Source organism: Rutidosis leptorrhynchoides, chromosome 8 (assembly GCF_046630445.1).
Source record: "Rutidosis leptorrhynchoides isolate AG116_Rl617_1_P2 chromosome 8, CSIRO_AGI_Rlap_v1, whole genome shotgun sequence".
Taxonomy (NCBI): Eukaryota; Viridiplantae; Streptophyta; class Magnoliopsida; order Asterales; family Asteraceae; genus Rutidosis; species Rutidosis leptorrhynchoides.
Genome location: NC_092340.1, coordinates 241,176,443 through 241,188,006, shown reverse-complemented (window position 1 = coordinate 241,188,006; position 11,564 = coordinate 241,176,443). Strand labels below are relative to the sequence as shown.

General features: G+C 36.0%; 2 protein-coding genes across 2 annotated transcripts; one reads left to right on the top strand and one right to left on the bottom strand.

Annotated features, from left to right (window-relative positions):
• Positions 1–9,218: 9,218 nt before the first annotated feature.
• On the bottom strand, positions 9,219–9,656 carry LOC139864056 (uncharacterized). Its single transcript, XM_071852641.1, has one exon. The coding sequence runs from the start codon at positions 9,654–9,656 to the stop codon at positions 9,219–9,221; it is 438 nt and encodes a 145-aa protein (XP_071708742.1).
• Positions 9,657–9,994: 338 nt separating this feature from the next.
• LOC139864055 (uncharacterized) lies at positions 9,995–10,823 on the top strand. Its single transcript, XM_071852640.1, has 2 exons — positions 9,995–10,007; positions 10,111–10,823. The coding sequence occupies exons 1-2, from the start codon at positions 9,995–9,997 to the stop codon at positions 10,821–10,823; spliced, it is 726 nt and encodes a 241-aa protein (XP_071708741.1).
• The last annotated feature ends 741 nt before the right edge of the window (positions 10,824–11,564 follow it).

The window sequence follows — 11,564 nt, the reverse complement described above, 5'->3', positions numbered from 1 at the left end:
AATTACTTAGAGTGGCATCTTAACACCTCGATGCTTTACTCCGAGTGGCGTCTTAACACCTCGACACTTCACTCGTCACGTGAAACGTGGTGTCTTAACACCTCGACACTACACATTTCACGCTACCACAAATAGATATATTATATACCTACACATATAATTATTCCACTCACTATATTAACCCTTCATCATTGGGGTTATATAAGTCCACATCACACGCCCATGTGATAACGTACACACAAAGTGTGCACCTCGCCAAAGTTGTCAACCAAAACGCAAAACCGTGCCAATTGGACCTATACACAAGTCCAACAATTCCACCTATATGAGAAGCGAGCTCTACAAGCGAGAACCCCTTCACCCGACCCGCACCCATCCTACACATACATATGCATATAGGATATTAACACTCACCTTGTCGCCTTGAAGAATGCTACCGAATAATCCGCAATCGCCGGTGGAATGTACCTAATCCATTTATCACATAAAAAGTAACACAATTAGGGTGGATATACAAATCAACCCAAATTGACAACTAGTGCAATTTCGACCCAAATGCACTTTCAAGCACAAACCGCGCCCAAACTAACCAATAATCACTAACACAAGTGATAATGGTCCTAATATGCCAATCAAACCCAATCATAGGTGTTAAACACCTATCTTGCCCAAAATGACACTTAAACCCTAATTTGACGCATAAGAAGTCAATATCACGCCATTAGCAAGTTTTGACACCAAAACATATTTAACTCGGTTCTATGCTTCAACTTAATCCATTTTAAGTTTATAAACCTTATTAAATCGACAATTGGGTTATAATCATCACCAAACCTTAATCTTTGACTCTAGTCAAAGTTAGTCAACCAAACATACCCAAAAGAGTTTCAACACTACTAGAATCACTAATACTAGAGATTACATACTACATACAAGCCTTAAACATGGTTAAATCATTAACCAACCCTAAACCCACCAACATCAACAATAACTAGTTACAATTACCCATTTCACCTCCTAAATAGGTTTTATAACTAACTAGTTCAAAACCCTAAACTTGAATATCAAATTACAAAGATGAAGTTCGGAGTTTGAACTTGCCAATACCGCCAAAATGATGCTGTGGACGAGTAGAACAACTTTAATACCCGAGGTTTGACCCGAAACACCCTTCTTCTTCTCCAACTAGAGCTCTCTCTCTCTCTCTAAAACTCTCCTCTCACTCTAGGGTTTGAAGATGAGAGTGTTTGATGAGTGAAAATGAGCTCCAATGGAGTTCTAGATCAGTTTTGGTGACCCTAAACCGACCCTAAATGAAAATACCAAAGTACCCCTCATTTAAGCCTTTTAAAAAGGCTGAAAATTGCATCAGACGGGTTCGGCGCGCCGCGCCGAAAGGTGGAGCGCCGCTCCAACCTACAGGTCAGTTTTCAGAAACTTGTTTTGGCCATAACTTTTTGACCGTAGCTCCGTTTTCGATGAATCAAATATCGTTGGAAACGTAATAAGATTTCCTTTCCAATGGTAAGGCTTTGAAAAATCAACACAAACTTTATTTGGGGTTGAAAAGATACGTACACACCTTGCCACTTCAGACAACGTCCAGTTTCCTTCGGCGTTCGAGCAAGCAACACGTACACTTCATACACGCATCGTACACCATAAATACATTATGTACAATAAATATTTGCGTCTTACAGGCGGAACGACAACACATATCCATTCATAACAACCGTTAGTGTACAACGACATATATCACTAACTCATGGGTGGTATAGACAACACATATCCATTCGCACACGGGGATGGTACATGAATTTCCCATATGTGTTCATAACAACCGTTAGTGTACAACGACATATATCACTAACCCTTGGGCGGTAATGACAACACATATCCGTTCATAACAACTGTTAGTGTACAACGACATATAGCACTAACTCATGGGTGGTATAGACAACACATATCCATCCTACACAAATAAATACATTATATAAATACACGTATAATTATTCCACTCACCTTGAAAAGCCCGCACAAGTCATGTATGTAAATCGCCTCCAAATGCAACCGCAAACCTTTACCTATAATACGCATATCGGTATACACATAATCAACATACATTCTCTACAAGAGGATTTGACGCCAACACCCTTAACTAAGGGTTTATACCTACCTCTACAATCCACCCATTTAGACACCTAAAGTGGACTTCACCAACTACCACTACGGGTGGTAATTCAAACCCCACAACAAAGTACAATTTAGCCCAAATCATAGTTTACACCAATTAGACCAAACCTAGGTCTTAACATTAAATTACTACTTAGGTAGTAATCATTTCAAACGCCAAATACACCAAAAACCCCAATACGTGCAATATTGACCCATATTGCTTTTGACCACGTTTGACTTATGTTAAAAATATCATTTTAACCCAAAATCACTTCCCACATTTACTTTCATTCAAAAACGCCATTAACACTTAACAAAAGTGTTTAACATCCCTTTGACCAAAACTAGTGTCATCATCAAGTTTGACCCAATTCAATTTACCCATTTTGACCAATGTCATAAAAATGCTCAAACTAACCAATAATCACTAACACAAGTGAAAATGGCCCTAATACACCAATTAAACCTAATCACAAGTGTTAAACCCTTAACTTACCCAATTTGACACATAAACTCTAATTTTGACCCAATTCAAAATTAGTCAACCAAATAAGCCCAAATGTGTTTCAATACTTCCATAATCACTAAACCTAGTGATTAAACTCATTTTGCAAGCCTTAAACTTGACCAAAACATCAACCAACCCAAAATCCACCAACGACACTATAAAACCCGATTACTAGCAACACTAATCTCACTTCATGAGTTTAAATGAGTTTCTCAACAAACCAAGTTCAAACCCTAACTTTGAATATTAAATCAAACAATGAAATTCGGAGTTAGAACTTACCAACACTACCAAAACATAGCCGTGAACGAGGAGAACAACTTTAACTCTTGTGACCCGACCCAAAACACTCTTCTTCTTCCCCGATTCGAGGTTTCTCTCTCTAAACCCTTTACTCTCTCTCTAGGGTATGGTGTTTGAGTGGGAGGGAAGGAGAATGAAGAAAATGAGGTGGGGATAAGATTTTGGCCAGATATGTGGCTCTCAAACCGTCCACAAGCAAAAAAGACAACTTTACCCTTCATTAAACTCATTAAAAGGCTGAGAAGCGTCAGATCGTGCCTATCTCCGCGCCGAGTAAACCCTCCGCGGTGGCTTAAAGGGTGATTTTAGTTCACATTTTCAAGCTTTCTGACCCTCAAAATAGACAAAATCCGCGCCGTGGCGATTCTGGTCGCGTCGCGGAGATAGCCTATTTCATCCGAACTTCAGCAACTTGTTTTGGCCATAACTTTTTGACCGTAACTCCATTTTCGATGAATCAAATATCGTTGGAAACGTAATAAGATTTCCTTTCTAATGGTAAGGTTTTGAAACATCAACTAAAACATTATTTGGGGTCGAAAAGGTACGTACGCACCTTGTAACTCAAACAACGTCCAGTTTTCTTCGACAATCGAACAAGCAACACGTACATGCTTGGTACACTACATACACGCATCGTACAATCATCTTTATACAATTATACAACCCTTGTACACTATATATATATATATATATATATATATATATACACACACACAACATATATACATCGTACGAATAAACGGGTCTTACAGTTTTCAAGATGCTTTCAGATTATGTTTTGAACTTAATTGCTTTTTTAACTAAGAGAGTTATTGGCTCTGTTATTGGGAAGTCATGAACCCCGATTCAAAGTACACTATCTGTGTACCCCCTTGGTAAGAGAACTCTATTGGATACATAGAAAGTTTGACAGAGGCACAACGGTTGTAGTAAGTCAACCTAAGCTAAGGATTCCGGTACAAGTCTCTTTCGTAATGGAAACTCTGACTAAGACTTGAAGTACATTATCATTCTTGAACCATGCTGGTGTAGACACTGAGCATATAAACTTAGTATGTGCACGCTGAAGCACAACGGTTATTGTAAGTTGTACCTCTAGTACGTATGGCCATGGAAACAAGTTCAGTGTTGACAAATACATTACACCATAACACAGTCTCAAGCATTGCACCCCGCTTGAGGGATTCATAGTTAGTTCAGGAACTATTTTTTTAACAGTCATAAAGGATTAGAACGTTAGGATAAACGAACGTGTTCATGGAGGTTGCAGTGCAACTTGGCCATGATGTTCTTTATGGTTGAACTCTTTTATAAGAATCTAACTACCCTTTTTATAAAACCAATCAATTAACGAAAGCATCGAAACACATCGCGCCTCTCGAATTAGGAATAGTTTGTCCTTCGTTATGCATAAGAAAGTTTAGACCTTGTGGAATTTTAATATGCCGCATTTTCTGAGCGCTCCTATTGATTAGCCACCCATGCCTACACGTACTCGTGTTTGATGGACGTCGGGGGTTGAGGGCATTGATGTCTATTCATAATCACCAAACCTAGTGTAATTACCCAGTGACATATCAATTATCTGATAGGGGCATCTAGGTACATCATAACGAGTACAAAGTCACTACATATTCATGAACCAACATTTTACAATCTCAGCCAAGTAACTGATGAATTCATAACATGCACTTATCTTAACCTTATCTGAAATACAAATTTTATCTTTACCGCTTTATTATAGAAAATTATTAAAAACCAAAAAATTACCCAACTACTCCTTAAAACTATTCTAGGATAATTCTACGGCAACAGTTCGATTCTATTGTTTTCTTAAACTATCTACCCTAAGTCATACTTCTCTTGCTCACTCATACGAAGGAGTAGTAGATTTAGGCCCCGCTATTATAAATTTAAAACATAGCCTTCCTACTGATGCTCTTGATAGATGGCCCGCGGTCTAACGACACTGCGCAAAATCAAACCATTCGTTTTAGTCGTGTAACAAAATTAATACCATATAACTTCTTAATCTCGTACATTTGATTGATCACCTTTCATCCACTTTCCTTGATCATTATAATTACCTTAAGACAATTACACTTGATCAGTTAAAATAAAAACTTGATACTAAAACAACAAAACAGATCAATCGTGAAACATAAACTTTATTTAACACTATCGAATCAATCATTGATTCAAGAGTATCCTTTGTTCTTGTTAGAACAATGATAGAATTGATGGCACCCATCCTCGTAAGTTGACCCAACATTCAAACCTCAATTCAAATATTAATCGGCGTCGCATTTTGTTATAACTACTTATTCGCAAAATAAAATTTTGTGATCTGGAAGTAGAAACTACTGATGTATTAATAGTTTGATTATAGATTTCATATGTTTATGATATATTAAGTTAGGGGAAAAATCAATTATCTAAAAAGGCAGTAAGTTAAAAATCTTGAAGCGTGAGACAAATCGTACAACTCGTGAACTTTATCCACCAATTTATTTAGTAAAGAGAAAATTGCGCGGATAGTCCATGTGGTTTGTACCAGCCAGCATGGATAGACAAAGTTGCTGTTTTGAGTGTGGATAGTCCCTGTGACTTAAAAGTGGAGCAAGGATAGTCGAATTCACTAACACTGTTAACTTTTTCCGTTAAAGTTAGTCATTTGCCAAGCATGTGAGGGTATAATTGTCATTTAACTTTTAGATCTAAACTGAAACTTATTCTAATTCAATATTCCTAATCACAAACACAATTCAACATCATTCAGATTCACTTCACATTTAAACAGAAAATTAAATTTTCAGAATTATATTCTATCTACTGTTCGTGATTCATTCACTAGTTCATCAAGCTTAAAATTGCATCATTTGATGTTATTCACAACGAATTGAAATTAGAATCATGAATCCTAACCAAAACCTAAGCTTCGTGCATCATCAATTGAAAGAAACAACAACAGATTTGTGATTAATTGGATCGAGTTCTTCATTATTTGAAAAGTCAAACGGACTAGCTCTCTGGATCAATCTGTTATGACTTGATGAAAACTAAAAGTTCAATTACATCTCAATTCATCTCGTGAAGCTATCTATTAATTTCCTAGCTCTCTGGATCAATCTGGATCCTTCACAAACAATTCAAATCGCTGCTCTAGGATCATTTTTCAACGAATTTTAAGGATCAATTTCGGAATTCACAAATTTGTGTGTTCATGTGGATCCACAACAGTGCCGGGAAACCAGCCATATTTAGACGGAGCCATATCGACGCTGGTGGCTAAACCAACTACCGGTGACGGATCCAGTGAAGTGAAGTGGTGTTGCTACATTTGTAGAACTCCAACATCTCCGCCGTCTTTAGTTCGCTTCTTTAAACACTAAAAAACTAAAGGGCGGCTGGTGATGGCGGTGGCTGTGGCGGTAGTGGTGGCGGTGGTGGTGGTTGTGGGGGTGGTGGTGGTTGGTGGTATGAATGAAGAAAGAAGAGAGTGGTAGTTGCCGGTGGGTGGTAATGAATGAAGAATGAACAATATAAGTATAAATAAATATAAAAAAATAAAATATATAAATATGAGTATACGAAAATACCCTCACATGCTTGGCACATGATTCATTTTTAAGAGAAAATTTAACGATGTTAGTGAACTGGGCTATCCTTGCTCCACTTTTAAGTCACAAGGACTATCCACACTCAAATCACCAACTTTGTCTATCTACGCTGGGTGCTACAAACCAGAGGAACTATCCGCGCAATTTTCTCTTTAGTAAATTCAACAACTTTGAGCGATCTAAAAGTTATGACATTAACAAAATCATATAGTAATGACATGTCATCACCAAACCTACTTAATTGTTATTAATGTGCCACCCTATTATTTTTATATTATTTTATAATATAATATAATGTAATATAATATAATGTAATATAACATAATATAAGAATAACAACAAAAAAATTATTATAGCTATATATTAAATAAACATATAATATTATCCATAATTTCTGCGTCCTGATTTAGTTATCTTCAAATACAAAAAAAAAACATATATAATTTAATAAATATTAATCACACTGTATTTTTTTTAATATACTATTTTACACATTTCTTTTTATGTATATTTTGTTTCAAATTAGGTATCTTCAAATACAAGAAAATATATATAATTTAATAAATATTAATCATACTGTATTTTTTTTAAAAACTTACTTATTATTATTATTATTATTATTATTATTATTATTATTATTATTATTATTATTTTGGATTAGCGAGTAAACCCCCTATGAAAGAGTACATTGACTTCTCCATATAGGGTAAACGTTGGGTTATTTAGCTCCCCGCGAAACATGATATTGAGTGAATTGTGCATTATATGTTGTATTTATGAAATTGAACAATAGATTTAGGAAGAAAACTTGACAATTAAATTAGAATATCCATTTTACTAACGGCAAATAGCCCAAAAAAATAATGTAAAAGACCAAAATTTCCAATAAAAAGAATATCAGATTTACCATTGCCCGAGAAATGACTCTAATTTTACTAATTGTGAAACTTTTAATCATTGGAATTCTAATGTATCAATGGAATAATTGGATTGTTTATATTAATGTACATAATTGTAGTGTGTACGTACAAATCATTTCTTCTCTTTCACCGACTTTATTGTTATTATTGCTATATATATGTATCATAATTCCACCTGAAAATTCACTTACTAAAAACAAAATTTAACTTTTACAACAATATGAGTATATGTATACTATAATTATATTTATTATATATTATATAATTCTGAAAATATACTTATTAAAAACAAAATTTAACTTTTACAACAATATGAGTATATATATATATATATTATAATTATATTATATATTTTTATTACTAATAACAGGCAAAGCCTCATTTGTCGTTTTTGCTTTTCCAATATCGTTTGAGGTGGCCAACAATTGTAGGCAATTGGCATGAAACCCAAACCTAGATTAGGAAATGGCCCATATTTTAATTATATATATTATTAAAAAAAGGAAAAACTCAAACCTCGATTAGGATGCCAGTAGCTACTTTGGTTTGACCATGTTCGTTTCCTTTTACAAAAATACTCGCGAAATCGTGGGACTTAAGCTAATAATATATAAATAGAAAAACAAAAACAATGGTCCGTTTGTTTACAATTGTTATACTACGTATAAATTATTCATATATTGAAACGGATTATTGTCTCTAGATTATGTTAAATTTATATTCATATATTGAAACGGATTATTGTCTCTAGATTATGTTAAACTCATTAAAGATACGACAAAAAAGTTTTATAAGCAACAAAGGAGTATACACTAGACACCACAATGCGTAGCTAACCACCTTGGTTGTAAGTATCGTAAATACACAATATATAACATGAAATAATTTAGAAAAATCACCTCAAATGAAAATGAATTATTGACTAGAGTTGTAATCCCTTTAATCCAATATGTTGTTTGAAATTTAACGGAGCAATCAGAGCGCGACATGTGGGGCGACAATCACATGTGATTGAAAAAAATAATTTTTTTCCGAAACTTCTTTTTTTTAAAAAAATTTGAAAAACTTTTTTTGAATTTTTTTTTTTTTAAAATTTAGCATGTCAAATGCAATCACATGTGATTGTAAAATTCAATCACATGTGATTCTGCATGTCAAATCCAATCACATATGATTGAAAAAAAAATTAATTTTTTTTTTTCAAAATTATAATTTTTTTTTTCAACCACATGTCATTCGATTTAACCTGCAGAATCCCATGTGATTGGATTTTACAATCACATGTGATTGACATAAAGAATCACATGTGATTTACTGCATCTCAAAGTCAATCACATGTGATTGAAAATAAAAACTTATGAAAATTTTTTTTAGGAAAAAAAATTAAAAAAAATTCTTTTTTTTTTTGAAAAAAAATAAATTTTAATTTTTTTTTTCAATCACATGTAATTGTCGCGTCACATGTCGCACTCTGATTGTCCCTTGGATCTCAACTTAAAAGTTGAATTCATATGAATATTTCTCTTATTAACTAATCAGATTCCGTAAACCAATTATTAAAAGTATTAATAATAGAAATTAAAATAAATTTCAATTTTATCATATAGATCGAGTATGGCCCGAAGCACATTGTTGGCAATTCAATGACAAAGCACGTCGGACCAACCCAATTTTCCCCGTCCAAAACGACTACTCCGGATTGGGGCTCCTAGATGCTATAGCATTTGAATCGAAAGCTCGAGGGTTAGATATCCATGTATCCCAATCAATTTCGAAACCTTCAATCCTAGTTGATATCCATTCGAAGCTTTTGAGTTGGATTTCTTTGAACACCATCACACTGTTGGGTTTAGCTTTAGAAAAGGTAGTAATGTTCCTATTTTTCCAAATCAAATACCCGGTCACCCATTCGGTTGCTTGCCATAATTTCCTACCAATCTCAAAAGAAAACGAGTACCCATCCCCCAAGAATGATTCGTTGATGCTTAAGTTTGAGTGAGGGCCAAACTTCCACCAATCAAAAACCCGATTCCAAATGTCAAGGGCCAAAGTACATAGAATGAGGGAATGTTCCACCGTCTCAAGGCCATTATCACAAACTGGACATCGTACCGTCCCCAAGTCCATGCCACGCTTGTCAAGTTCGATCCTGGTAGGTAGACGTTTGAGCCTCGCACGCCAAATAAATGTTAGCCGATCATTGCTCAGGACCAGTGAGCCCAGATATTTAGCATCACTTGTTTAGCTTTGGGCCTGTGAGCCTACTCGTTTATTGTTATGGGCATGTGTGTCCATCTAGTGTTAGGTTTATGTTCTATATATGCATTTGTGTGTACGGGGGTTTGTGGCAATTCAATCAATCGACCACTTACGTTATCATGGTATCAGACAATTTACCCTAACCCTAAAAACACAAACTGCAGTCGACATCATCTCTTCCTCAGTCGACTCTCTGTAAATTTTTCATGGCTCCTACAGGCAAGTATGACAAGATCTACACGGTCACATCGGTCTCTCATCTAATACCGATTAAACTTGATCTCGCCAAGTTGAACTATACGCACTGGAGCACTTTATTCAGCACCCATTGTGCGGCGTTCAACGTTGATCACTTTCTCCAAGCAGCCTCAACAACCGACTCCCCCTGATGAAGAAACACGAAAAGCAGATGCTGTTGTATTAGGTTGGATTTTCTTGACTATTTCCGAACCTCTTCTAGAGCGATTATTAAACTCTCAACCAAAAACTGCTTCTGCCGCTTGGGATTTTCTTAAAAAAATCTTTACATACAATAAAAGATCTAAAGTTGTCGAACTAACCGTTGAATTAAGGACTCTCAATATTGGTGATTTAAATGCCGAGCAATACTTTCGCAAAATAGACTCATTATCCGCAATGTTAACCAACCTCGGTGCCACCATTGAAGACGATGAATTGGTAACATATGCGATCAATGGGTTGAACGACCGGTTTCCACATACTCATCACATCATCTTGCATAGCAACCCGTTTCCGGATTATAATACAGTTAGGTCCATGATCACACTTGAGGAGATGCAATTATCATGCAAAAATCGTTCCAACACCGAAGCTCAGGGCACTCCGTCAGCCCCCACGGTTCTCGTTGCGCAGGCTACAACTCCGAAGACTGGTTTTTCGAGACCAAACAACACCCCACAAGTTTATCGTAATTCTAATCATGGACATTGTCGTTTTGCTGATCGGTGCAGGTACCTTCATCACTCCAATCGACCTGCTTCTGCTACGCCACATAAACCTACTGGTAATACTTAGACTCAACTTTTAGAAATCATAGCAGCCCAACAAAAATTATTAACCCAACAAGGAAACCTACAGGCTTTTAATACTCCTTCGGCTCTGTATCAGTTTCGGCCTTGAACTCCTTTGGCCAATATGTCAAGCCCACCCGATTTTCCCTCAGCTAGTCTACAAGCACATTGGGTTGACCCCATTTCACAGATTGCACCTACTGGACCTACTGTTCATCCTGGTCAGACTTATCCTGGGTTAATGACACAGCCCTCGGCCCAATTTTACGCAGCTCAAGCTGGGCTGCCAACACCAACAGGTTCTGCTTATATTGGGCCTGCGAATTTTCCTGGATCGAGCTTATTTACATCTCCACAACAGCCCAGGCAGGAAACTCTTCTTCCACATACTTTTAACACAATGACACTACAGGACTATGGTAATTCTGGATGGCATATGGACACAGGTTCTTCCACCCATCTTACATCTAGCATTAATGATTTAAATACTATTTTTAATTATTGCATGTACCCTTCGGTTGCCGTTGGTAACGGGAACACTATACCCGTTACCAACACTGGCCATTGCGTGTTGCCTAATATTCATCGACCACTTTATCTTTCTAATGTTCTTGTCACCCCAAATATTATAAAGAATCTTATTTATGTTCGTCATTTTACTCGTGATAATAAAGTTTCTGTATGTTTTGACGAGTTTGGTTTTTCTGTGAAGGATTACTTGACTCGCCGCCTGCTCCTCCGATGT

Coding starts and splice junctions, on each gene's coding strand:
- LOC139864056 (XM_071852641.1), bottom strand. CDS start 9,656: ATGGACTTGGGGACGGTACGATGTCCAGTTTGTGATAATGGCCTTGAG.